The following is a 26,952-nucleotide window of genomic DNA, read 5'->3' as shown; positions in this document are numbered from 1 at the left end:
CCCGCTGAAGTCGATGGGACATTTTTAGCTGACGTCAATGCAGAATGCTCAGTGTGTTGTGAAAAGCTTTTGCTGACTTTGCCAAGTGTAAATTAATGATATTATTTTTTTTTTTAATGAGTCACTCAATCGTTGATTGTTTTCTTAAATTGCTTGCTCCTAGAGTCACGTGTACATAAAATGATTCCATCTTTCTAAAAATTTTTAGTCCTTCAAGGGTATAGGGGAGAAACCTGAGGGTATGATCTGCATGTTGCCTTTGGGCTCTGTGCTTAGAGGCAAATAAGTAGTTATTTGTTTTGAATCTCGCCATTTTCAAGAGCCTGGCCCCTGACGGCTGAGTGTTTGGGGTTAGCTGCGCTGAGCAAACATCCTGAACTTGGGCTCCTGACCCCGCTTTGAGTGTTTTGCTTTTCAGACCCAGAAAGTTCCCAGGAGAGGAGAAAGGAAACTGGCTGGCTATTTTTAAACCCTCGCAGTTGCCTTCCTGCCTTATATTATTTATTATCCATTATCAGAAGTGTTTCTCCCCTGAAACCATCTTTAGCGGTCAACCAAGGGACCGGTGAAAATTGCCCATCAAAGAGAACTGCATCTTTCCTTAGAGGTCAGACGAAGCTGGAGGGTTTTGAAGGGTTTTGCCAGCTGAAAATGAGTAGCGCTTTTCTTTATTATGTGTCCTCGACCGGTGCCAAGCAGTTCCAGTGTGGTGGGCCATAATTTCACTGCCCTAAGAGATAAATACCGGAGAAAAGCCCAGTCTCCCTCCCAAGGTCCCTGCAGCCCAGAGAGGTAGCACTGATTTCTGGTAGAGACCGGGGTGCTGCCTCCTGTCTCTGTGTGTGTGCTGGGTGAAACGATGCAGGCTCTTGAGATCGTGTCACAGCCCATCTCGTGTCACAGCCCATTTTGTGTCACAGCCCATCTTGCGCTGTCAGGCGGTTTCTGCGTGACGCGCCGGTGAGTCTAAGGACACCTCTGTGCGGAGCATCACCACATCCTTTCTGCAGTGAAGACAGCTCCGATGCCCTGACCGGCACCGCGGGGCCACCTGGGCAGGGATCAGGGCCGTGGCTCCGCCGTGTTAAATCCTGCATCACCTCCAAGAGAGCATCCCGAAGGCACAGAGCTGCCTTGGGCAGTGTGAGGCCCTGGTGCAGGGCTGGGTCCCCTTTCCCAGCGTGTCCCGGGAAGTTCCCTTGACCCTCTGCCGCTCTAGATAAGCGGGATAATAGCCCACATTGTCCTCACTCATCTTCCTGCCTTGGTAAACTTTCAAGTTTGAAGCATATCGCATCCCTGGCAGCTTTGTTAATCCTTTCCTGCCCGGGCAGGAGCTGCTGGTGCCCTGGGCAGAGCAGGACGTGTGAGCATCAGCTCCATGTTCTCATTGGAAATAAAGCCGCGGGGCTGAAGGCCCTGGGAGGCTGATGTTATTTCAGCTGCTCTGGGAGCTGAGGCGTAAAACTCTGGGTTTTGGTGGTGTCAGCAGCAACTGCCCGGGCCCTGCGATACAGTTTATGGGCAGCGTGTGAGGAGGGGAGGGGAAGGGACAGGGGAGGGTGAGAGCACGCTGTGCTCAGCGGGACGATCAATGACAGTTTTGCCCATTTCTCTTTGCCTTTGAAAACAAAAATTATGGGTGGGAGGGGAAGGGGCAGGGGAGGGTGAGAGCACGCTGTGCTCAGCGCAGGGGGACGATCAATGACAGTTTTGCCCGTTTCTCTTTGCCTTTGAAAACAAAAATTATGGGTTTCAGCATCGTCTTGGAGCCTCGGGGCCTCTTGAAGGTGGGATCTGCATCTTTCTTCCCCTGAGTAGGGGAGTGTGTGTGCTCTGGTCCCTGCTCCCCAGCTTTGCCTGTGTGTCGGGGTCCTGGCTCAGGGAAGGGGTCAGACCCACACTGACCCACATCCCCCCGTGAAGCCCAGCTGTGGGGAGCAGAGGGCTGGGCAGGGCTCTGAACCCACAGAGGGCTGTTGGCGGGGGCTGAGCTCACGTCATGAGATAAAACTTGCTTGTTCAGACAAAAACTTGTGCTGTTGATAGTCATGCACTTGAATTTAATACTTTTTCTTGGGGTGGGGGCGCGTGACCCCCCCCAGACCGAGGTGCTGTGCGAACACCTGGAGATGCAAAGCTCCTTTTCCAGACCCACTGTCACCCGTGTAGCTTTGCTCCCTCCCACCCGGGATAAAACTCACGGCTCCAGGAGTGTCACCCCCCCTTTCCCCATCCCGGTGCCCCCCCGGAGCTTCCCTCCTCCCGCCAGCTCCGTGTCCCCGACACCCGCAGCTCCCGCCCCGCGTTTTTGTGGGCTCGGGGAGGGTGTTTCACAGCTCGGCCGCCTCCCGCAGCCCCGTGTCCGTCCCCCCCCGCTCCTGCGGGGGCCGAGCCGAGGCGGGCCGGCCCCCGGGGCGGGCAGAGGCTGCGGGAAGGAGGAAATCCAGTGCCTGGTTTTACAGCCTCGCCGGCTCCGTCCCGGCCCCGCGGTGACATCAGGCTGTTGGGCGGCGGGGGCGGTTGCGGGCTCCCGGCCGCCTGCCCCGCTGCTTGCGGGCTCTGCCGCCTCCCGACCCCCGCCGAACCCTTTCTCCCTCCAAGGCCCCGGCTCCCCCGTTCCCGGGAATCCATTCTTCCCATCCACCTCCTCCACCACCCCCGGTGCCTGTCCCCGGAGCATCCCGGGGGCGCTGGCGGGGCGCGGCGCGGGGGATGCGGCGGTGCTGCCCATGGTGAGCCGCCGCCGGTCCCCGCCGCACCATGTCGCCGCGCCCGCCCCCGAGAGGATGTTCGAGGGCTGCCGGCGGGCGCGGAGCCTCTGGGGCGGCGTGAGGCTGGAGGTGGCCGGGGAGAGCAGCCCCGTGGTGCTCCACAGCTTCACCCAGCTCGACCCCGACCTGCCGCCGCTGGAGGTGAGTGAGTTGCGGGGATGGAGGGTGGTTTGCGGGGGGAGCACCGCTGCTGCGATGAGTTTGGGGGATGGGGGGGGGCTCAGCCCACTATCACTCCTCTAATTCGTGGTTCTCTGCCTCGCTGGCAGCCTGGCTAAAGCAGGCCTGGAATTCAGCAAAGGGATGGCTGTGAGGAGCCTGCTCCACACAACGCTGTGTCGTTTTATTTAACAAACGGGCGCCCCTGCTCAGTCTTTCTGCTCTGTGTCCCTGTGCCATGGGCTGGCAGGCTGGCTGCCAGGCTCTCCGCTGGGAGAAACCAAGGAGACGCTCTCCCTCAAGACAACGGGGGGGAAAGGGGGCAGATTCCTAAGACCGGGGGCTTTTAATCTTTTATTTGAGGCTCTGGCTGCTGGAGGCAGGAGTCTGCTCAGATCTGAGCTGCTTGTAAAGGCTTCGGGCTTGTCCAAACCACAAAAGTGTCCCCTGGGAAGGTTACCAGCATTGGGAGGACTTTTTGCTGGAAGATGCAAAATGTTTGTGCTTCTTTGGATTCGACCTCAGGCAGTTCAGAGCCAGACTGGTCCCCTGGAGGTCTCAGCCTGAGCAGTTTGTTGATGGCAGTGGCGTGGCACCCGAAATAATCTGAGTCAGAGCTATGCTTTTTTTTTTTCTTAGTAATGGATGATTGTCTTTGGCGTGCCAGGAATGTCATTGATTCTGAGCAAATGGTGTGTTGGGAGAAGCCCAGCTGGAGGAAGGTTTTGGCATTCAGAGGTGCTGCTTTCACAGGGTCGGAGCCCTGCAGGCTGGTGGCGCAGGGGTTAATATCAGCAAGGGTCAGCCAGTCTGGCTTTGCTGGGATTTAGAGCCAGCTGCAGATGTGATTCTCTGCTCTGGATGCTTCCCGAAGGAGGGGGGCAGTGGAGAGGAGGGGGAATCACCACTAAACCCTTTTGAGTTACTGTGCAGATATCCGGGGAGGGCGGCCAGTTTTTCGGGGGGTGATGGCTCCTTCTCCCAGCACTAAACGGTCCATCCCATAACCTGCCACGGAAAGTCTTGGCCAGCCAGGGATGGGAAGGGATTATCTCAGGCTCCGGCTGTACCGGTTCACCTCTGGCCTGGTGGCAGGGGCTCATCAGCTCTGCCGAGAGTTCATGAAAACTCCATCCAGCTTGTTTCCCCCAGCCTTTTCCCCTCCCTGCTTCTCTCTCCTGGGGGTGGGCGTACTGACATTGTTTGGAGTACATCATCTGGTTCGTGTTATGCCTGGCAGGAAGTCCAGCCTCTCCGGCCGCCGCGCTCCGGGAGGCCGAGGGGCCGCACTTTTGGCAGGGAGAGCAAGAGGAGTGGGGAGGAAAAGAGGGGGCAAGGCGGCGTGCTGCTCCCCTCACCCCGGGGGAGAGGCTTGGCACGTGTGAGCCCCCAGGCACCCCGGCTGGAGGAGGCTCCGGAGCTCAGGAGAGGGGTTGGCAGCATCTCGGGTGATGTGGGCTGCAAAGGGTGGCTTTGCATGACCCTCACTGGCACTGAGCGAGCCCCTGGCAGAGAGAGATGACCACCCACCAGACCTCCTCTGAAGTCGTCTTTGCCCAAATTTCTGCTCTGGGATCTACATGGGTCTGTGCTGTGTAATGGTCAGAGCACAGTCCCGGCATCCGACCGCTTGGCCTTTCCTCCCAGCCCTGAACAACGTGCAGACAAATTCCTCCTTTCTCTGTACCATCCATTTCCAAGAGGAGGTGCATCCCAGAGCTGGGTACGGGGACCTGCTGCCTCCTGAGCAGCTTGGAGATGCTCAGGGAGCCCCTAAGCTCTGGTGTGTTCCTGTCCAAGGGGCTCCCTGTTCTTTAAGCCCTGAAAGACGAGTTGCACTTGCTGGCGTTGGAGCACACAACTGGGGAAAGGGGAAAAAAAAGAGTGTCAGTGTTGTGACAACTGTCCGGCAGCAGCCTGGCGTGGTCATAATCCTTGGGTAGAGTTACTCTGCAAGATGCAGAGTAGGAGAAGAGAGATTATTTGAATAAGAACCCCCCCCGGAGACCATCAGTGTTTTGCTAAGCCTCGTTAATAAAGTTACTCTGCAAGATGCAGAGTAGGAGAAGGGAGATTATTTGAGTAAGAATTCCCCCCTGGAGACCATCAGTGTTTTGCTAAGCCCCGTTAATAGCCCCGCAGCGCTGCTGCCCATCCCTGGGACAGAGCTGGTTTCACTGGAGCTGTGCCAGCTTATGGGGTGGATAGTCTGGTCCCACGGGGAATAGAGGATCCCTGGAAAGCTGCTGGGCAGGTTGTGGGGAACGTGGATCTTGTTTTCCGCTCCTCGGCTGAGCCCCTGCGGAGGTCAGCGGGGCAGACCTCTGCCTGTATCCCACAGCAACCGTATCGATCTCCCAGGCATCGCTGTGAGGTCCTGCTCGAGGTCTCGTGGCCACGTGTTGCCAAGTGTTCTCGCCGTGATTTTAACCACGGGGAATGGAAAATTCAAGCTGATGTCTCAAGTGACGGACCGATGGAGCGGCTTTGCAGACCTTTTGCTTTGACCTTTCCAGTTCCGATCCATCCCAAATCAGCAGCGAGTGTAGATCCTTCCTGTCCAGTGGCAGCTGCAAAGTTTGTTGGTCCTCCCCCTGGTATTTGCTGGGCAAACGGGCCACGAACATCCCTGCAGATGACACAGACCGAAACTTTCAGGCTGGCATTACTGAACCGGCCACGAACATCCCTGCAGATGACACAGACTGAAACTTTCGCGAGGCTGGCATTACTGAACTTCTAGATAAGTGGCTGGGCTGGCACATACCAAAAAAAAACTTGTGTCCTTGCTATTCTGGCTCTATTTGTTTTGTGAACAATTAGGAGATTTTCAGTTGCTAAACGCATCCTCAGAAAACTTGAATTGCTCAGCCCAGATGCCTTGGAGGTCAGTGCTTGTTCTTTACAGCCGGGAAGGAGGCGAGGGAGGGGCAAAGATATCTCTTAAAAGCCATTTTGGTTTAGCTTCCTGTGGTGCCTTTGGAAGAAGATCCTTTTCTCTCAGCCTGTTCTCCTCCCCCAGGCACAACCTGATATGCCCCTTGCAATTTGCCAGATGAACATCATCTGTTGGTATTTCTTGGATGGGGACCTACCTTCTGGCTCCCTTCCAGAAGGGTTTGGAGCCGGGGGTGAGGCCGGGAGCAGGCTGAGATGATGATTGTTGGTGGCTGCTGCAGGATGGGAATAGCAGAGGTGTGTGTGTGTGTGGATTTTTTAATTATTATTTGATATGGTTAGAGAGAAGCTGGAGAGACTTTTCTAAATGTATTTGTGTAAGGATTGCATTACTCGGAGGCTGCCGTGCCATGTTTCCATAGGGGTGGGAAACCCTCCAGTATTGGGATCTCACTGAGGTTTTAGTGGATTTAGTACTAGACTGGCAGCCCTGGAAACTGAAGGCTTTGTTTATCCACAGGTCAACGTTTATCCACATGGTCAAGGCCCCCCCCAGCCACCCCCACATCCTGGCTTTGCTCCCGGGGCTTCCAGGTCTATCTTCTAGCTGTTGGTGTGGGATTGTGGGGCAGGAGCAACCAAATGCAATCTCGGAGGACTTCCACACTTCCTGTGCTCGGGTTTTGGGGTGTGATGAGCAGAAAGAGCATCAGGCTGGCTGTGCCTACAGGGATGGGGGTCTCGCTCCACCTGCACCACTCTGTCGGAGCTGGGGGGTTGCCTGTGACCACCCCACAACTGGGACTAGAACACAGTCTGTTTTTAGGGCCACCTGAGCTGGTCTGGCCATAGGAAGGGCTTCACCACTAGCAGTTCCTCCATCACCCTTTCTGTCTCTCTAATTGCCAGCCGCCCTGTCGCCCGGGGCACGTGTAATTGAAGGAGCAGAGAGCTTATTTAGGTCACCCGAGACCACATTTAAAGGCTGGGCATCCCCTGCTCGGACTTCTCTAACACCGTTATCTCCAGAGCTGACTGGCTTTCAAGCGGCTGCGTTCTTTTTATTTAAATATATACTTGCAGCAGGGCTGTTTCAATTCTCAAATATTTCTTCATCTCCCACGGACCCAGCAAGAGGGGAGGAAAAAAATGCCGTTGCTAAGGAGCAGGATTTGGATACAAAGCTGGCCGGGCTGCTGGCGGGGGGGCCGGGGGGCTCCAGCACAGCTCGTGGTGGGTCAGAGTTTGTGCATCCCTTTGGTGGGACGTCACCTGCAGGGTCTGGGGGGGAAGGGGGTCAGGATTTGGAGCCTCATTTGGGTCTTGGGGAGAAAGCGCTGAGTTGTGGGGTTGTACTGTTACCTCAAATAAAAGCTTGTGCTACATTTGTGGATTCCCACCCAGCACCCGACGTTGAATCAAGCAGTATCTCCTCTCCAAACTATTTGTGGTTTTGAGAGCTTTTATTTCAGGTAACTGTACTCTCCATAGGTTGGTTGTCCTGCACATGGTGCTGGGTTAGACCCAACAGCATTATCCTTGGCCTGTCCAAACTGTGTGTTGTTTGCTGCGAGGGGAGGGAGAGGGTCTGTGGGACCTTCATTCTGCAGCGAGGAGCATCCGTGGGCTGAAGGATGAGGTTGGTGTGAGGGCTCTTTAGAGGAGTGACTTGGTGCCTGGGGAAACGTGTTAAGCATCACACAGAAACTGTATGGCAGCCTCTGGCTGGAGCGAGCCTGCCTGGAAAAACCAGCAGCAGGGGAAGAATTGAGCTGTTTGGCTTCTTCGGTTGTTGGTTTGTCCCGTTCCTGTCCCTGTGTGGGGACTCACCTGCAGCAGCCCCAGCCCGTCTGGCTCTGATAAAGATGCATTTGGACTTTGCTCCTGAGTCGTTAGGGAAAGGGTGTGCTGAGCTCCAGCAGGGAGCAATCCCAGCCGCTCCCCGGGGACTCAGCCTCGCAGGCTGCCCTCGGGATGGGGATGGAGCAGGGACAGAGGTGCCGGGGTGCTGCGTGGGGAGCCTGCCCTCAGCCAACACAGTGACTGGCACGGGGGTGGCTTTGCTTACAGAAAGCGTGGTGTTTGCAGAAGGGCTTTTGTGGATGGGCCTTTTGTTCATCTAACACCTGGGGACCTCCCAGAGGCGACGGGAAAGTCCTTTTCTAAATCTCTGCATGGGCCGTGGCGTGGTGTGGGTTGCACCCAGCAAACACTGGCCTCTTTTGCTTACAGTGAAGTGACGACTTGGCAGCACCTAAAACCTCTGTCGCTCTGCAGCTGATTTTGTTTGGTTTGTTTTCGTGATGTTATGCAAATAAACTCCAAAGTCTTTGGTTGTGCTCCTGGGGCTGCGTTGGTGCAGGTTCCTACGGGGCAGCGCTTTTACATTAGATAACAGCCGAGAGTTTCTCTCGAACATACCTGGGGGTCAGGAGTTATGTGACAGCTAAATGTCAGTGGAGATTAAGCACACGCGGAGGCACATGCGTGGCCCGTTTCACTTGCACAGCTTGACGACAGCGGGTTTGTTTTCATCGCACAGTTGGTATTTCGATGAGCCCTGCCGTCAGAAACACGCTGGGATGGGGAAGGGCATCTTCCCTTCCGGGTGCCCATGGAGCATGGTCAGTGGCCAGGGCTGCCTGGTGAGCCCCCGAGGTCAGCAGGGGCAGGACAGAGGTGGCTCCAGCTGCCAGGCACCAGCCAAGTCCTCAGAGCTGACAGGGAAGGAAAAAAAGTTGCTTTAAGTTGCAAACGGAGCAGATTGGAGAGGAAACTCATTGGAGGCAACTTCATCTGGAATGCTGAGGCATTATTTTTAGAGCGGCTTTTCTTTCTGCTAACCACACTTTAACAAACAGCAGCTGAGCTGAGGGCCTGTGTGGAAACCTGCTTTTCAAAGAGCTTTGCTACCCCTCTTACCAGAACTTCTTTTCATGTGATGGAGCAAAACCACGCAACCTTTCCCTGCTCTTTGCAGTGGTTGGGTCTCCATGGAGACTCACAAGCCGAGAGCCTCCCCAGCTCCGGCCGGCGTTCTCGCTTGTGAAATGATGTGTTTGGTTTGGGTTGGCTTCTTAAGAGTTGGAACTAACTTCAGGAAACTATCGTTTAGCCACGCTGGGCAAAGTGAAGCGCGTTGCCCGAGACTGGCAGGGCCAAAACTCAGCTGTGGGAAGTGAAGAAGGATGCACACCTTCATGTGGCTGGGGGGTTTGGGCTCTCACCTTCCAGTTTAGGGCAAAACCCCAGGGATTTTGTTGAAAGACGCTTGTCTGAAAGGCTCAGCTGGTGGTGAGGTCTGGCCCTGTGTGTCAGAGCAGCAGCAGAGCCAGTGAGGCACTGGAGGATGTGGGGGGTGTTAACTGGGGGTGTCATCCCCAATCCTTCAACCCTAATGATCACTGTAGACTTTTCAGAGCCAGGCTAATCCTCGGTGCGGTGCAGCCCAGCTTTTCTCCAAGTGTTGCTATTTTGTTTGCTTTTGATTCTCTTTTTTTTTGTTGGGTTTTTTTTTTTTTTTTTAATGGATGTTTGGCCCCAGCTGCAGCTCTGCTGGTCGGCACCCCTGGGCCGGGTCCCCGCGCTGAGCAATGCGGTGACGGTGCCCGTTGCTGGTGACTGTCACTGTCATCACTGGGTTTTTAGAGAAGGTGGTTTACTAGATTCAGTCCCAGTTGCGACAGTGAGAGCTGGCATTAAGAGGAGCCAGGCTGGTCCCTCCCTCGCAGCGCGCTGGGGGTGACTCAGAGCGTAGCTATGGCTCACACCAGTGTCATAACAAACACTTATTCCCTGAGGTGCTTTTCGGGGAGGAGGGGGTATCCCACAAACTCCATCTCTCCCAGTCCTCACTCCCATGGATTTCCATGTTTTTTTTTTTTTTTTTTTTAATGGATGTTTGGCCCCAGCTGCAGCTCTGCTGGTCGGCACCCCTGGGCCGGGTCCCCGCGCTGAGCAATGCGGTGACGGTGCCCGTTGCTGGTGACTGTCACTGTCATCACTGGGTGTCTAGAGAAGGTGGTTTACTAGATTCAGTCCCAGTTGCGACAGTGAGAGCTGGCATTAAGAGGAGCCAGGCTGGTCCCTCCCTCGCAGCGCGCTGGGGGTGACTCAGAGCGTAGCTATGGCTCACACCAGTGTCATAACAAACACTTATTCCCTGAGGTGCTTTTCGGGGAGGAGGGGGTATCCCACAAACTCCATCTCTCCCAGTCCTCACTCCCATGGATTTCCATCCTCAGCAAAACTCAGCTCTGGGAGGATGGGGCTGTTTGAGGGTTGCCCTGTCTTAGTCCAGTCGATGTCAAAGGAAAGGAGCCAGGGAAGGAATGTGGGCACCTCTGCCCCCTTTGCACTGATGCTGCCCCATGGTTGTTGTGCACGTCAGCTTCTTGGGTTTGTGTCCCAAAATCATGTTAAATGGGAGGGTGAGCTACGGAGGAGGGGGTATCCCACAAACTCCATCTCTCCCAGTCCTCACTCCCATGGATTTCCATCCTCAGCAAAACTCAGCTCTGGGAGGATGGGGCTGTTTGAGGGTTGCCCTGTCTTAGTCCAGTCGATGTCAAAGGAAAGGAGCCAGGGAAGGAATGTGGGCACCTCTGCCCCCTTTGCACTGATGCTGCCCCATGGTTGTTGTGCACGTCAGCTTCTTGGGTTTGTGTCCCAAAATCATGTTAAATGGGAGGGTGAGCTGCAGGGATGCTCACCTGTGGCTGGTGATCCCAGGGGATGAATGGGGCAGGGTGGCAGGAGCAGATGAGTCGGGGTGGGAGTGTGCCTGTACTGGCTTGCCAAAGTGCCATGGCCAGGGGCAACAGGCGTCCTTGGGTGGTGGTTTACCTGCTGTGAAAGAGCTCTGCTGGCGTGGGGGAATGCCTGCCTGCAAATATCTGTGGTGACCCAGTGATGGGTTGAAATCCCAATGCCTGGTGTCCCCGAGCAGACGCTGGTGTGCTGCTGCGGATGCTGACACATCTTCATCATCAGCCGTTGCTGGAAAAGAGCAGGAGAAAACACGATCCCAAAAGTCTGTGCTGAATCAGGGTAGGTGGGAAGGTGGAACAACCCTGTGTTGAAGCTGCTGGCTCTCTCCCTGCCACCCCTCTGGCTCAGAAATGGTGGGACCTGCACCTACAAGTGCAGGGCTGAGGGTCCAGGGAGGGAACTCATCCCACCACCCCGGCTGCCCGCACCCTGCCCAGACCCGCGTTCCTCGTACCGCAGCTGCTCTCCACCCTCTGGATGTGCAGGATCTGGCACACCCAGCTCTCGGGGCAGGGACTGGGTCCAAATCTCACTGCTTGGGTTCCCAACATGCATGTTCGGGCACTTGACAACAGCTGGATTTTTTCTTTTAAAATATTTTTTTTTTTCAGTTGTTTTCTCCCCAAGGGTGCCAATTAAACTGAAGCTCTCAGTTGCTTCACCTGTGGAAATCAGAGTTAGTTGACCGAGCATCCTCCTTGCAGGCCCCCCAGGTGTTGGCTTGTTGACTCTTGCCCTTATACCTCCTTATATAGCACCTACTGCCTCGTTGACACCTATTTGGGTAATGCTCTGAAGGTGAGATTTGCTTGATTACAAAGCAAAAGTGCTTGCTTTTCCCCCTCCCAGCTTCCCGCAGGCACCCTGGGGAGGGGAACAAGTCGTGGGGACCCTGCAAGAGGAGAATCTCTCCCAACCATTCCCGGCATAAAAAAGACATTGAGGTGCTGGAGCGGGTCCAGAGAAGGGTGACAAAGCTGGTGAGGGGTCTGGAGAATAAGTCTTATGAGGAGAGGCTGAGGGAACTGGGGTTATTCAGCCTGGAGAAGAGGAGGCTGAGGGGAGACCTTATTGCTCTCCCTGAAAGGAGGGTGTAGAGAGGTGGGGGTCGGTCTCTTTTCTCAAGTCACAGGCGACAGGACAAGAGGAAATGGCCTCAAGTTGTGCCAGGGTAGGTTCAGGCTGGATATTAGGAAAAAATTTTTCACTGAAAGGGTCATCAGCCATTGGAATGGGCTGCCCAGGGAGGTGGTTGAGGCCCCATCCCTGGAGGTGTTCAAAAGACGGGTCGATGTAGTGCTGGGAGGTATGGTTTAGTGATGATGCTCCTTGTTTGTTGTGTGGGTGTCTATTTTTGTCAGTGAGGTTGACGGTTGGACGAGATGATCTTTAAGGTCCCTTCCAACCTAGAAGATTCTGTGATTCTGTGACCCGCAGCTGGGATGCGGTGGGACAGGTTGGGATGCTGTGGGACAGGCTGGGGTGGCGGGTGTCAGGAGGAGGTTGGGATGAGCCAGGCTGAGCCCGGAGCTGGGCGCGGGGCAGCCCGGGAAGACGCCGGCAGCAAATGGAGGTCTCCTACGTCATCCGGGCCGGGGTGGGAGTGGGGCGCGAGGGGCACGGCCGCAGAACAAAGGCTCGCATTTATTCCTCCCGTCCTTTCACCGGCAGCCCCTCGCTGCCTTCCCCGCGCTGGATTGTTCCTGCATTTTCTCTGCTTCAGCTGTTTACTGGGTCACCCTGACGCAGACACGCACACAAAGAGCCAGCCATCCGGCCAGAGCCATTCCTCTGCCACCAGCACCGCGAGCCCCGCTCCGGCCCCGCAGCACAGTGGGACCATTGAACGGGGCTGGGAGAGAGCCCGAGCCTCTGCTCCGGGGTCAGGCTGGGCTGGGGGCACCCAGACACCCCCCCCACCCAGCATCCTTCTCTGTGCAGGATGGGGTGACAGGATTTTGGGGAGGGGAGGGAACCCCAGAGGTCTGGGCTCCTCAGCTTTGCCCACGCTTCAATCGCACCAGCTCTAAACAGAGGGAATGTAAGTTGACGTAAGGCAGTGTAAATACATGGGTGGACACATCTGCTTCACGAGAGCTTGTTCTGGTTCAGTTTATCTAAGCTAAGGATATGTCTGAGCTAAATCGAAATTATCTTTGTTCAAATTGAAACGAAGGGTGACGGGGCAGTTACCGTAAGCCAGACTGCAGCCAGACAGGGCCGTGGCTTCTGGACAGCCTCCAACCTGTCCACCCCAATCTGTGCACCTTCAAAACGACAGAAGGATAGGGATCTGCTTTTTTTTTTTTTCCCCCTCTGTAAGCTACAGCAGGTGAGTTACTGTATCTACAGCTTATCCAGGCTGCTTGGGAATGGTGTGTGGTGAAAATCCCTGGGAACGCCGGCGCGGGGCCGGTGGGATGGGTCAGCACAGCACGAGGGGCTGAGAGCTGCCTCCTGGGTCCGGGCTGATGTTCTGTGCCTGGAATTTGCTGGAGTCACAGACATTGTGTTGATGTTTTTGCACATCCCATGTGCCTTACTGGTGCTGCAGGTGCATGCCCAGGTGTGAGCGTCGTACGTGCGGGTCAGGTACGTGCTGAGAGGGAGCTTTGGCAAAAGCAGCTGGGTTTAGAGCAGTGGATACTTCTTAAAATTAATTTTTTGGCTGTCTAGACTGGCACATGGGCTGCAAGCTTGGAGCAGGAGAATATTTATTCAAGGTTTTGTGTCTCCAAGAATGTAAAAACTGGACTTTTGGGACAGATGAACTCGGTAGCTTGCAGATGCTGGTGCATGCAGGGGACAAGCATTGCCCTGGAGTTGCAACAACGGGCAAGTCTGTGTGTTCTGGTTAACACGGGTTAAGATGTAACTGACATTTCGGGGGTGAGCATACCCATCGGTTTCAAGGTAGGTTCCCTCTGAATGCCAGCCTCATTGCCATCCCTTCCCAAACACATACAGCAGTTCTTGTGGCCACAGAAATAACACACCTGGTGCAAAAGGGCCCTGTTTCAGCAGTGAATCAGTAAAGGGATAGTAGATCAGGAGGGCTTGAGCTGTACCTCTTTGGGGCACAACCCCTCCTTTTCTTTGCATTAGAACAAGGCACTATAGAGCTGTCATGTTGCATGTTACAGGTGTTACTGTACACACACACAAAATAATCAATTCTTGAACTTGTTATGTCTTTTGCAGATTTTTCTGTTCCATCTTGGTGAAATACAGACCTTTGTTCTGAGCTGAAGTGACTTACTCTGAACCGCTCTATTTTTATTTACCCTTAGCAGAGCAATACATATTAATTTTTTTTATACACCAGTTTTCACCAGTCGTGCTGTTCTGGTTTCGCTTCCAGTAATTACCCTGCGGGCTCTCGGCGGGTTTGTAGCAGAGCCATTGCTCTGTGAGCGAGGGCCAGCTGCGTCCCTCCTGTGCGAGCCTGACGCCGCGTAGGCGTTGGCGCTGAGCATGGATGCTGCCGAAACGCACGCCGGAGCGCGCACGAACACAGAGCTCAGGACTTTGTGGAGCAAGAGCTAGAGAACTGCTGTGTTGGCGGGATCTTTTTTTTTCCATCAACTTTAAGAGGAAGCAAAACCTGCTGCACTCAGTTTTCTTCTAACCTTCAGCAGCCTGCGAAGGGAACCCAGCCCGGTACGTCCCCTGGTAGGAAACAAGGAGGGAAGTCCTGCTCTGGTGGTGTTCTCCCATAGGATGCACGTAGAAGGGTTGGTGGTCTTCTCTACTCCTGGGTATAGGAAACATGGGGTTTGGAGTTAAACAGTCATCTCTGGCATCTCTGGCACTGCCAGTTGCACATAAAGTCTGTTTTTCCCTGGGGAAAAGTTTGTTTTTCCCTTGCTGCCCCAGCAAGGCTGATCCCCCGGCACCGGCATCGCCCCCTGCATCAGGGGGCCTGATCCTGCCCCTTGGAGGCCGGGAGGGATGGAGTGGACACGAAGCATCTTTGCAGATCCTTTGACTCTTGATTTCCAGACCATAAAAAGAGCGAAAAAAATCTCTATGTGTGGGAAGGCTCTTAGTTTTCTTTAAAAGCAAAACAAAAGCAAACGGGGGAGGAATCCTGTGTATCTGCTCTGTCTCATTTCTGGACCTGAGCTCCTAATCCTCGCTCCAGCCCCTGACTCACTGCGTGCGAGTCACAAGATGCCTTTGTAACCGATCCACCAGCCGCTGCTTTCTCTTACTCCTAAGCTGTGAGGGTGGAGGAGGCTGCCTTTTAATATTGTCTCTAACCCCTCTGGGTTACAAACACAGGATTGGACCCGCTGTCAGCCTCGGGCAGCCCCAGACCCCGAGGGAGGAGGTGTCAAATCCCCCCAGGAGGCAGATATAGGGTGATGTGCCCCATCCCACTGGGTGATGCACGGCCCCGGGGCTATTCCCCACGCTCTGGGTGCACCTTTCTGTGCTGAAACACCTGAAGGAGAGCAAAAGCAGAGCTCGGGGTGTCAGGAAAGCCCGGCTGCAGAGCCCAGCAGCTGATGGGGTGAGAACAGGCTCTCAGCTGTCGCCGCTGTCTTGGTGTCCTGGCAAAAACACCCCCTTTTCATAGCAGGTTTAAGTTTAGCTTCTGGCCCTTTTTCTGTTCTTTTCCTGTTTCCCCCTTTGTCGCTGTGTTTTAATGGGCTGTTGGAATCGGTCCTGGTTTGAGGCGGCTCTGAGCAGGCAGGAAGGAAGGCAGAGAATGCTGAAAAGCCAAAGGAACTGTGTATCTGCCTGACATCTCTGCCTGGGGAGCAGTGCCCAGGGCAGGGTACAGCCATGGGGGGACACGAGCTCCTTCAGCAGCAACGGGAACACGCCTGGGGAGAAGGAGACAGCAGGACATCAGCTTGTCCATGGCCAGCGTTGGCTGGAGAGAACCATTGTACCCCAGTGGCACCACAGCCATCACTGGGATGGTGTTGGGGAGCAAGAGTGCTCCTGCCCTCCATGGGGCTGCTAATCCAATGGCAGCACATGCCGTGGGTCACCGGGGTAGGCAGATACCAGCACGGGGAACCTTTCCTTTCCCTGAACACGGGGGATTTTCAGCAGCTTCCTCAATGGCTTTGGGTAATCTCTGTTGCCTTCCTGAGTGCAGCTGGGGGAAGGAAACTGCTGATGAGTGTGTGGAGCGGACGATCCTGACCCATGGGACGATCCCGACCGTGGGGGAACATCCACCGTGGGGCTTTTTGCGTGGAAGTCCCCGTGAGGAAGGGTGTTGTGCTGCGTGCGCTTATTTTGGATGTGTAGGACAGAGGGTACTTCTGCTTTTGCGGTCTTTATCTTTGCTTCACGGAACTGCAGTTGTTTTCCTTTCACTAGATGGGGGTGGCTTTTTTCCTGTTTCCTTTTACATAAAGCCTTACGCTTCGGTTGTCAGAAGAGGCCCCAAAGTTGCTGCTGTTCATTGCATGGGTTCAGGATTTACTCCTGGGAGTGAAACGAAAGTTAATTTGGGGCTGGTGTCAACCGTGGAGGACACAGTCCTTGGTGGAGCCGGTTCCTTTCGTTTCTGGGCAGGCTGGTTTCCCGTTAGCCACGAGAGGGGATTATTCTGAGAAAGGACTGTAAGGACCAAACCCCACTTTCTGTTTCTGGCTTTTCCAGCTTCCATCGGGTCCTTTCAAACTTGTGCAAATGCGGAGTTTCAATGAGAAACTCCTGGTGATGTCTCTGAGGCTCAGCTCTGCCTTTTCTTGTCTCGTTAGCAAGACTGTTAATTCCCAACAGATGCAGGTTCCTGGCTTCCCAGGGGCAGGGTTAGTGTCTGCTTCTCTCTCGTGGCTGGTAGCAGCAGCCCTTTGAAATCTTGGTGCAAAAGCACTCCGGGTGCTGTGCCATAGCTGTCTGTAGAAGAGGCACTTTGTGTAGCCCAGCCGAAAGGGAACAGAGTACCACGAACATCTTGATCTTTAAACCAGCTGTTGTCCAGGGAGCATCGGTAAAAGCACTTTAAGCTGTTTTGCCTCTTCCACGTGTGCTGAAATTAATACCTTTTTCCAATAACAGTTCATTATTTTGTGTCTTTGGAGGCCAGCGCGCTAACCCTGGGCACGTGGGAGCAGAGCTCTTAAGATCTGGTAATTGTTGGATAATTGTGCATGTGTAACGTGCAGGGATGCTGTCACGCTCACACTTAATCCTGTACTTTGCTCCTGTCTTACCAAAACCACCTTTGCGACTGATCTCGAACACTTTCTAAAATGCAGATCCCCAGCCAATATTTTGCTTTGCTGTTTGGCTTTTTGCGTTTTTCCCCTCCCTTCAGCCGGCGAGAAGAGATGAAGGCAGATTCCCCACTGCTCTCTGCCTGGCTCCTGCGAGGGTCCCTCACACCACAGCCCTTCCTCCAGCCTCCCAAACCCTTGGCCACGTCTTGGAGCTCGTTATTAAGCCTCCATGCGAAGACGTGGGGTTCGGCACCACGCCGTGTACTGGAACATTCACCAGAGAGCAGAAGAGTTTATTGCACGGAGCAGGAATTCCTCCCCGGTGTAGTCACCAGTGCTTTGAACTCTCCGTGGGGAGCTCGCTGTTGCTCACGCAGCCCGGGGCGATCCGCCTTGGAAGAGGCGGTCTCTAAAACCAGGCAAGCCATCTGGTGCAGACCTCCAGTTTCATGTTTCAGGGGATGAACTCAACTCCCGCAGAGTTCACTTACGGCTGCTTTCACAAAAGCCTCCGACTCTGCAGAATTGGGCGTCTCATAACCCCTAAGTTAAACATATGGTTTTTCCTCGTGCCCCTCCGTCGAGAGGCCTTTTCCTGCCGTCTGCGGAGGAGCAGGATTGCACACCCAGCTGGAGAAATCATGCTCAAGTGTTCGTTTTCTGTGTCTTTCCTTCTTTGGTGTCCGTCTTGAAATGAGCTGGATCTCACTTTCTGGGGTGCAGAGTCCCTTCTGTATGAGTTTGGTGGAAGGTGCAAGTGCTGTAACCATCAACATGCTCCAAATTAGTGCTTTCACAGAAAAGCTTTGCCGAATCTTGTTGCAGCCTTTTAAAGCCCTGCCTGGGCCTGATGGACACGTCTCTTCCACCAACGCGATGCAGTAAGCAGAAGGGATGCTCATCTGTATCTCTGGTGTGGTGCTCAGTTATCTAGGTTGAACCACTGATGAAGGAGGGTTTGCACGTGGGTGCTGGGCTGTGGTTGTGCTGGCTGGAGCCTGACTCATGTTCCCTTCTGCTACGAGGGGCAGAAAACTCTAGCAGATGTTGCAGAGGCAACAGGGAGCAGTAGCAGTAATATTTTCCTGCACTTGTCTGTCACAGCTCTTTAGGGACCATTTTGAAGTCGTTCATCTTTGGTTGACTTGCTGGAAATGCTGGTGTGAGTGCCTTAGGACTTAGGATTGCAGTGTTCTTGGTGGCCAGCATGTGCAGAAGCCACAGGTCAAGGATCTGTGTCTCTCCCAGCCCTGCTCCCACCCCGTGTCTCCTCATCTGTGGAGGCAGAAACGTGCGTTTGGGGCAGGTGTTGGAGTGGGACTTCACTGGCTCCGTCCTGCTGCTGCTTTTTTGCTTGGTTGGTTTTCAACCAACATGTGCAGAATGCACAATCAGCATCTTGGAGAAGCAGCAGTAGGAAAGAGGAAGCTCACGCAGAATATAAATAGCCAAATTTGAAAATGTACCAGTGTAGCAGCTCGCCTGGCTCTTGGCATGAGCCTGGCTGAAGACCGCTGGGAAGCTGCCTACTCCGTGTGCGGTTTGCAAAGGGGGAACTTTGGGGGATATCGCACAAGTCAGCAAGACAAAAAATGAATGAATCTGACAGTCTTGAATATGGGAAGGAAACAAAATTTGCCTCTACGCACATCAAAATTGGGTGTATCCGCTGCACGTGACACGAAATACAGAGCGAAACCCCCTGCAGAGCTATGGCAATACTTTCCACTGTAGTTGCACAGCAGCTGCCAATGATTCATGGGTTGAGCCTGGGACACTTTGTCCTCCTCTATGATTTCTTTATTAATTTAATTGCGTCTCCACAAACATATGATTTCTCTTGAAATTTGTGTCTGGGGTTTACAATTGCCCAGCCCAAATCTCTTTTCTGAGATCCCAGCACAGGGATTTGGTCCTCCTGGACCCAGCCCAAAGTCAGTGTAACTGGAAGACAGGCAGGGTAGGGCTGGATTGCAATTTGGGGAGTAAAGACTGGATAGAGCCTGGGAGAGATGCTGTGAGGTACTGTTGGTAGTGATCCCCCTTCTCTATCACCTCCCCTTGGGCTTGTGTGCTCAAGAGGCACCTACTGCTGTCTCTTCTGGAGGACAGCACATAGCTGTGGGCACCAGGGTCTGAGCACAAATTGGGAAGAGTTCCCATAGCTTTTATTTCTTTTTGTTGGAAACGGTACCTCTAGGTGGATGACAGACAACCTGGCTGACTTGGGCTCAAGAGGAAGAAGTCCAGTAACCCTGTCCAGGGGGATTCTCTGTCCTCATTCATTACAACCACGAATGAGAGCCTTTTTGAAGTCTTCCCTTTATTCTTCGAGGTGGCCGTGGTTCCCTGCCTTAATTCCTTGCTAATATCACTTGTCTTGGGCAGGGTAGGGTAACGGGGCCGTGACCACTGCTGTGATGGTGATGATAAAGGATGGTTAAAGAGCCTGTTTAGGTGCACATCAGCTCAGGGTCTTGTTCGGTGCTGCCTGCTCAGTGTCTCATGAGATGTGCAGCATCATCTGAAGCCGTGGCCCAGGGTACTGCCATTCCCATGTTTTCAGGGAGCGATGTGGGAGGAGGATTTTTTGCAGGGAGCAGCAGGGCTCCATCCTGGGTCACCCCACGGCAGCTTCTTCCCCAGCAAGCCTTACCTTGGTGCCATTGCTCAGGGCTTTTTGTTCTCCTGAGAGGCAGATTGCAGGTAGAGCTGCAGGCTGGCTCTGGCCCCTGGCTAGCAGCATGTTACACATGGGGGGATCGTGTCCCCGAGCCCCCACACCCCAGTGCGTCGTCACCTCCCCCTGATAACCGGCTTTATTGCTCTGGGGCATTTTCCCCATCTGCTGAGCAGTGGGTTTTACCGCATGTTAGGCTGCATCCCTGCATTTGGCGTGGGGGATGGAGGGTGGGGGAGATCCCCGCGGTGTTTAAAGGGATCTGAATAAATCCTCTTAAGAGAGGCGCTGACTCAGCAGAGCGTGGTGAGGGAGGAGGAGGAGGAGGAGGGAACTGAATTATCCTTGTGGGGCTGGAGCCGCTGCCGATCCCCACGCTGGCACGTGGAGCTGGGGCAGACATGTGCCTGGGGATCTATCCCAAGAAGCATCCCCTCTTTCCTCACCAAATTTGAGATGGTCTCCATCTCCCCAGGGCAGAAATGTGAGCCTCACAGCTGGGGCTGGGGCCCGGAGGTGGCTGTCCCCAGGGTTGCAGGGACCTGTCCCCACTGTGCCCAAGCCCACCCCAGCGCCACTCCCCAAGATTTCCCCCCACCTTTAAGCTGCCCCCTTAGATTTCTGCCCTGTGTGCATGCCCAGCACTGCCAAAGCTCACGGGAGGCTCATTTTCATGGTTATTATTTATTACCAAAGATGTGCAGAGGCAATCAGTTCCCACAGGGGCAGATTACTGAGATTATGGTCACGCTGAGTGGCAATGTCACCTTACGGGACAGGCAAAGGCTTGGGGAGGGGGGAAGCAGCCAGGGCTGGGTACAGGGGTGTGCTGTCATCCCCCCCACCCCTCAGGTCCCCTCTCTGTCTGACTGGTGGAGGCTCAGTTTGCAGAAGGGCTGAGACGCAGAGGCAGGAGACAGAGAGCAGACTGAGAGCAGCTTCCCAAAGTCTTGGCTCTGCCTGAGTGCAGGCTCAGGTGGGCCCAGGGTTCAGGTGGCCAGGAGGACTGGTGTCGCCTGGTTTGCATTTCTGAGCAGGCAAAGGCAGACTCGCTGCCTGCCGGCTGTTGCCTTGGGCTTGCCATGATGCCATCTCTGCCACACTTCACCCTCCTTATCTCAAGGTGTATCTTGTTCTCCCGTTGCAGAGCTCCACACAGGAGATCGGAGAAGAGCTGGAGGATGGTGTGATCTACAGCATATCGCTCCGGAAGGTGCAGCTCCATCACACGGCCAACAAAGGGCAGCGATGGCTGGGGGTAAGCTGGGCGTTCCACCATCTTGCTGCCACATGGGGTTCTCAGGTGTTTCCCTGCCAGAGACATGGTGACCCGATACCGGGGCTTGGCAGGGTCAATACCAGCCCATGTGCTGCTCTCTTCTCGCTCCCCCATACACTCCTGTCCTGGGGGGTTCCTGCAGGCCTTATCTGGGAATCATATTTGGGAGTACTGGCTGGCCTCTGCCCCACAGGAGAGGGCATGGGGGAAATGATCTGAAGCCCTGTTTTGCAAAATAGGGCAGCCCTGATTTGCTTCTAGATTTTTTGCAACCTTGAGGCCTTTCCTAGGATTTCCCAAATGCTCAAATCTTCTCAGCTGAGTTGCTGGTATTTGGTGTCTGAGGAGACCCAGCTTCCCTTTCCCCTAACCCATCATGAGAGCCCTGGGCACTGAAGGGGGGTCTCCGTGATCCCAGCCTAGACCCCAAAGCAGCTTCCAAATCTGGTGGGACTGCATTGCACTTGAACGTGCCTGTCTTCATCCAGCTCACTGACTTCTGCTCTTGTCCTGGCAGTTTGAGAATGAGTCGGCCTTAAACCTCTATGAGACGTGTAAGGTGAGGACGATAAAAGCTGGGACCTTGGAGAAGCTGGTGGAGTACCTGGTCTCAGCCTTCAAGGGCAATGACTCCACCTACGTCACCATCTTCCTGTGCACTTACCGGGCCTTCGCCACCACCAAGCAAGTGCTGGACCTGCTGCTTAACAGGTGAGGCTGCCCCGAGCCCCAAAACACAGCTGGGGGTGTCCGGTGTCTTGAGTCCCCCTTGATGAGGAGAGCCCCAACATCTTGGGCTGATGGGCTTCTCCCAACCCCATCAGCATGAAGGTTCTGGGGCAGGGAGGAGAGAACTTTTCAATGAGCTGGAGCCCTTCCAGCTGGTGCCCCGCTGTGAAGTGGCCAGTGCTGGTTACTTCCCTCTTCCCATAACACAGGGGCCGTGGCAGGCTGGGGGAGCAGGACAGTGCATAAGAGGTTCATCCTGACCCCTGGTAGAGCTGGGATGATGGGACAGTGCATAAGAGGTTCATCCTGACCCCCTGGCAGAGCTGGGATGGAGGGAGCTCTGAGACACAGGTGAGTCCAGCATGCTCACTGCCTCCTCGCTGTGTCCCACCAGGTACGGCAAACTCCACGTGCAGGCGAATGGGGACCATGCCAGGCACGCTGTGGATGAGAGGACAGAGCTGAAGAAGTAAGTCTGGCCACACTGGGGGGGACCAAGATGGGTGGCTCTGGTGATAGCTCTTTGGTTCTCCTACAAAGGCATGTGCTGTCCCAGGGGTGCTCGGAGGTGCACATGGGTTTCTCCTGGCACCTAGTCCTCACGCAGGTTTGCCTGTGTTCCCCACAGCACCATCTCCTCCATCCTGGGCGCCTGGCTGGACCAGTACTCAGAGGACTTCCGCAAGCCCCCGGACTTTGCCTGCCTCAAGCAGCTCATCTCCTACGTGCGCCACAACATCCCCGGCTCGGACCTGGAGCGCCGAGCCCGCATCCTGCTGGCCCAGTTCCAGCAGCAAGAGAAGAGCGAGTCGGAGGCAGAAGGTGGGGGTCTTCTCCACACTTGTGGGGTGATGTTTAGGGCTGCAGGTGCAGGGAGTGCTACTGGTTGGCATCGAGGGTCTCCAAAACCTTGGGTCTGGCCACGTGGCCAACCTCCATAGTCCCTGCCTGCCTTTACATGGAGGTATACTGGGAAGCTAATCCAACTGCACCAGAAGTGGGATCTCTAAATGGATTAGCTAATCTGCTTTTAATCCTCTGCAGACACTTGTGTCCAGGTTTAAAATGACTATCATTTTATCTGAGCCTCATTTCTCAAGGCGTGAAGCCAGATGGGAATTAAGAGCCCGGGAGGTGGGATGTGGTGTGGGCAGGGGGCTGGCACTGGCTGGTGGCAGTGCTGTGGTGCTCAGCTTTGCCCTCTCTCTCGCAGCTGTGGACCACGGTGGCTGCACCTTCCAGCTGGTGGAGGAGAACGGGGTCGGGGACGGGAAGCCGGATTTCCTCTCCTTCTCCCCAGAGATGGTGGCAGAACAGTTCACACTGATGGATGCTGTGAGTACTCATTCGGCAGCTGGGTCGATGGTGCCCTGCCCGTCTGCTGCTCTGGGCACAGGCCTGTCTCTTCCCTTCCACCTTTTCCTCCCGGCTTGTTCCCTTCCCAGGGACCCCAAAGAGACCCATCTCCATCCCTTTATCTTCCAGGAGTTGTTCAAGAAAGTGGTGCCTTACCACTGCCTGGGCTGCATCTGGTCCCAGCGAGACAAGAAGGGCAAGGAGCACCTGGCACCCACCATCCGTGCCACGGTCTCGCAGTTCAACAGCGTGGCCAACTGTGTCATCGCCACGTGTCTCGGTGACCGGTCCCTGAAGCCGCAGCAGAGGGCTAAAGTGGTGGAGCGGTGGATCGAAGTGGCTCGGGTAGGACAGCTCACCGTCCTGATCACCTCCCACCCCGGCCCAAGGGCTGAGGGGTTGTGTTGTGTGAGTCCCAGCAGATCCCTGGGCTTTCTTTAACGCTGAGTCTTGTCTTCTCCTTATCTGCCCCCAGGAGTGCCGCATCCTGAAGAACTTCTCTTCCCTCCGAGCCATCCTCTCGGCTCTGCAGTGCAATGCTGTTCACCGGCTGAAGAAGACCTGGGATGAGGTCCTACGGTAAGCAGTGCCTGCTGGGCTCCTGTGGCCACAGGGAGCTTTCAAGGGGGAGGTTGTGCTGTGGTCCTTGAATACATAAATGGGATCAACTCGGCTCCAGCATTGCCTCTTGGAGTGTGCCCAAAACCCAGGGACCTAAGGAGGGTGAGGAAAGAAAACCACCATCACCTCCTCCTCCTTTCCATGCAAAACACCCTAGAATAGTCCCCAAAAGCAAGACCCTGCTAGAGCTGTGAGCGTTGCGGGTGTCCTTTGGGTGGGCAGAAGAGAGCCTGAGGAGGGGATCCCATGGTGGCACCATTGCTGACTTCCCCCCCTGTTTCTCCCTGAGCAGGGAGAGCTTCCGCACTTTCCACGAGCTCTCTGAGATCTTCTCCGACGAGAACAACCACTCGCTGAGCCGGGAGCTTCTCATTAAGGTATGGGCAAGCAGTACCCGTGTCGCCCTTTCTCTGGTAGGGAGCTCGGGCTGATGGTGGCAGAAGTTTCTACCATGTTCCAGCCACCAGGCTCCAGCCCTGGCAGCGCCACTGGGGTTGCCGGTGTGGGTGCAGGCAGGGCCTGCTGAGCTGGGGAGCAGGCAGGGGTTTTGGACCAGGCTGGGCTTTCTGCTTCTCCACCCAAACGTCGTCATTGTCTGAAGCCTGCAGAGCAATTCAGCAAGCAGAGATAAGCAGGGGGATAGGATCTGCTGCACCGGGTGATGGCTTCTCCCCAGAGGCAGCTGCGTTTTAACAGCCCAGTGCAAAGTCCTCTTGATTTCAGGTTGGGGTTTAGGGTTCATGAAAGGCTGCAGAAAAAATGTCCTTCTTCCCTGTGGAGCCTCTCAACAGCTTCCCAGCCTAGCTCCAGTTTGAGGGCTGAGAGGACACAAAATGCAAAAGGGAACAAAACATCCCATTGAGGAGCCATTTATACAGAGCTGGAAACGGGAGCAGCAGTTCCCATTCACTAATCCTCTCCTCCCCGTGAGCCATGAAAAAGCTCAGCTGTGATTTCCTCCTCATCCCTCTTCCCCTCTAGAAGGAAAGTTGTACTGATAAAAGCAGGGGTGAATTTTAGCTCATTTATTAGTGCAGTTTCCCAGCCGCGCTGATCCCTACCTCTCCCCACCATCCAGGAGGGCACGTCCAAATTCGCCACCTTGGAGATCAACCCCAAGAGGGCTCAGAAGCGGCAGCAGCAGCAGCGAGAGATGGTGAGTCTGGCACAGCCACCCCCATGCCCCCTCCCCAGCGGCTGCCAGGGCTGGTCCCAGCTCTCTGCTGACCTTGCTGTCCCCACAGGGTGTGATGCAGGGCACCATCCCCTACCTTGGCACCTTCCTCACGGATCTGGTGATGCTCGACACCGCCATGAAGGATTTCCTGGACGTATGTACCTCCATCTCCTTCCTCTCCTTCCTCTGTACCAGAGCCCGGGCTGATAGATGGAGGGCTGGTCCCCCATGTGTCCTGGACCAGACACTGCACCCTGAGCATCCACCTCCACCAGCCCATGGAGGTGGGATGCTCTGGTGCTGCCCCTCATCAGGGACACCCGCACTGCAGTGGCCGTGAGCTGAGGGACAGGGAGGGACCCCCACAATATTTTTCTGCCTGTTCCACGCTGACACCCGGCTTCTTCTTTTCCAGGGAGGCCTGATCAACTTCGAGAAAAGGAGGAAGGTGAGAGCTCTGCGCTGGCAGCAGCACGGCGGGGTGGAGGGAGGAGGATGACGTGGTGCAAGCCCAGGCTCTGCCAGTCACTTTGGGGTTGATCTCCTGCCTTTTGTTGTTGTTGTGTTCTTCATTTTGGGGCCTTCATAGAATCACAGAATTGTCTGGGTTGGAAGCGATCTTTAAGATCATCAAGTCCAACCATTAACCTAACACTGCCAAAACCACTACTAAACCATGTCCCGAAGCACCACATCTTTTAAATGTGGTCTTTTAAATACCTCCAGGGATGGTGACTCAACCACTTCCCTGGGCAGCGTGTTCCAGTGTTTTATAACCCCTTTGGTGAAGAAAATTTTCCTAATATCCATCCTAAACCTCCCCTGGTGCAACTTCATATCTGTCTCTGTGTGTGGGGCTGGGGCTGGCAAACAGATCTGGTCTCATGGCTTCTGTTCACTGCAGGAGTTTGAAGTCATCGCCCAGATCAAGCTGCTTCAGTCGGCCTGCAACAACTACAGCTTCACGCAGGAGGACCAGTTCGTGGACTGGTTCCACAGCCTGGAGCGGCTCAGTGAGGCCGAGAGGTGAGTGTGAGCGGGGTCTGGAGCTGCGCTGCCACCGGTGCCCCGGGAGGTCCCACCGCTCATCTCCAGCTGCCCTGAGCTCCACTCCCTGCCCTACCTCCTCGCCCTGCTGGCACGGTGCTCGCTGCAGCAGCACAGGGACCTCAAACCCTCATCTCTCCCCTCCCAGCTATGGGCTGTCGTGTGAGATCGAGCCGCTGTCGGAGTCAGCCAGCAACACGTTGAAGGCGAAGAAAAACACGGGCATCATCAAGCGATGGAGCGAGTAAGTCTGCTCCTCCCCGGCGGGAGGTGGGGGCCAGCCTGGGGAAACTGAGGCTGAGGATTGAGGGGAGCAGGCTGGGGTGGCCACTTTCCTCGCTCTGCTCAGCTCTCACCTGCCCCGTGTCTCTCTCCTCGCAGCCGGCAGCCACCCAGCACCGAGCCCTGCGCCAGCGGCAGCTCCCACTCGAAATCCTTCGACCAGCTCAAGTGTGGGCAGTACCTGTGCAGCGGGGACGCCACCGACTCCGTGAGCGTCACCTCCGCCGGCTCCAGCAGCTCCGACGTGGAGGAGATCAACATCAGCTTCATCCCCGAGTCCCCCGACTGCCAGGAGAAGAAGGTACGGGGCAGCTCACGGGGTCCAGGCCTCTAGAGGCAGTTACAGCCCTGGCAGTGGGGCTGGGGGGAGTGGGTGGGGGTCCCGGGGACTGTTTCTGACCCACCGGGACTAGGGAGGCCCCTGCCCTTGGCTGCTCCGGCAGCGTGGCGGGGCTCTCGTGCCTGCGGTGGCTGTAGTCGTGTCGGTCCCCCATTGTCACAGGTCAGTGAGATCCCTCTGGCCTCCCTCCCCCAGCGCTGGTACGCCCCGTCTGTGGCCGACGGAGAAGCTAAAACCACTGTGTCCTCCGCATCCCCTCTCCTCCCTGCCCTCCAGTTCTGGGAATCCACCTCCCTCTCCTCCCTGGACACGTCGGGCATCGGCTCAGGCTCCAGCAGTGCCTCGTCTTCTTCCGTCTCCTCCACGCCGGTGACTGCCTCCCGCACCCACAAGCGCTCGGTCTCCGGCATCTCCAGCTACTCCTCCCTCTCGCTGCCCCTCTACAACCAGCAGGTCGACGACTGCTGCATCATCCGCGTCAGCCTGGCTGTGGACAACGGCAACATGTACAAGAGCATCCTGGTTAGTAGGGGACACCCGCGGTGACACCAGGGAGGGGTGGCTTGTCCCTGACATCAGGGCAGGATGGATCCTGCCCTCCTCCTGCTGGGTTGTGGGCATGGTCCGTTTTGGGAGGAGATGATGGTGGGAG

At 55.4% G+C, this 26,952-nt stretch overlaps 1 protein-coding gene across 4 annotated transcripts in view; it reads left to right on the top strand.

Moving 5' to 3' along the window:
- The window catches only part of RALGDS (ral guanine nucleotide dissociation stimulator), a 68,042-nt gene that overhangs the window by 40,300 nt on the left and 790 nt on the right, over positions 1-26,952 (top strand). Inside the window, exons 1-16 of one of the 4 annotated variants that reach the window (XM_014943021.1) lie at positions 2,616-2,915; positions 20,617-20,727; positions 21,266-21,459; positions 21,872-21,946; positions 22,106-22,299; positions 22,691-22,812; positions 22,963-23,178; positions 23,309-23,412; positions 23,747-23,831; positions 24,533-24,610; positions 24,699-24,785; positions 25,047-25,079; positions 25,536-25,657; positions 25,827-25,922; positions 26,060-26,261; positions 26,577-26,822. In XM_014943021.1, the coding sequence (XP_014798507.1) occupies positions 2,733-2,915; positions 20,617-20,727; positions 21,266-21,459; positions 21,872-21,946; positions 22,106-22,299; positions 22,691-22,812; positions 22,963-23,178; positions 23,309-23,412; positions 23,747-23,831; positions 24,533-24,610; positions 24,699-24,785; positions 25,047-25,079; positions 25,536-25,657; positions 25,827-25,922; positions 26,060-26,261; positions 26,577-26,822 (2,148 nt within the window). In that variant the 5' untranslated portion in view covers positions 2,616-2,732. Of the gene's footprint in view, positions 1-2,615; positions 2,916-20,616; positions 20,728-21,265; positions 21,460-21,871; positions 21,947-22,105; positions 22,300-22,690; positions 22,813-22,962; positions 23,179-23,308; positions 23,413-23,746; positions 23,832-24,532; positions 24,611-24,698; positions 24,786-25,046; positions 25,080-25,535; positions 25,658-25,826; positions 25,923-26,059; positions 26,262-26,462; positions 26,823-26,952 lie in introns of those variants that run through there. The other 3 variants (XM_014943019.1, XM_014943018.1, XM_014943020.1) reach the window with 3 other exon arrangements.

Source organism: Calidris pugnax, unplaced genomic scaffold, assembly GCF_001431845.1.
Source record: "Calidris pugnax isolate Ruff unplaced genomic scaffold, ASM143184v1 scaffold102, whole genome shotgun sequence".
Taxonomy (NCBI): Eukaryota; Metazoa; Chordata; class Aves; order Charadriiformes; family Scolopacidae; genus Calidris; species Calidris pugnax.
This window is presented reverse-complemented; position numbering and strand designations above follow the sequence as displayed.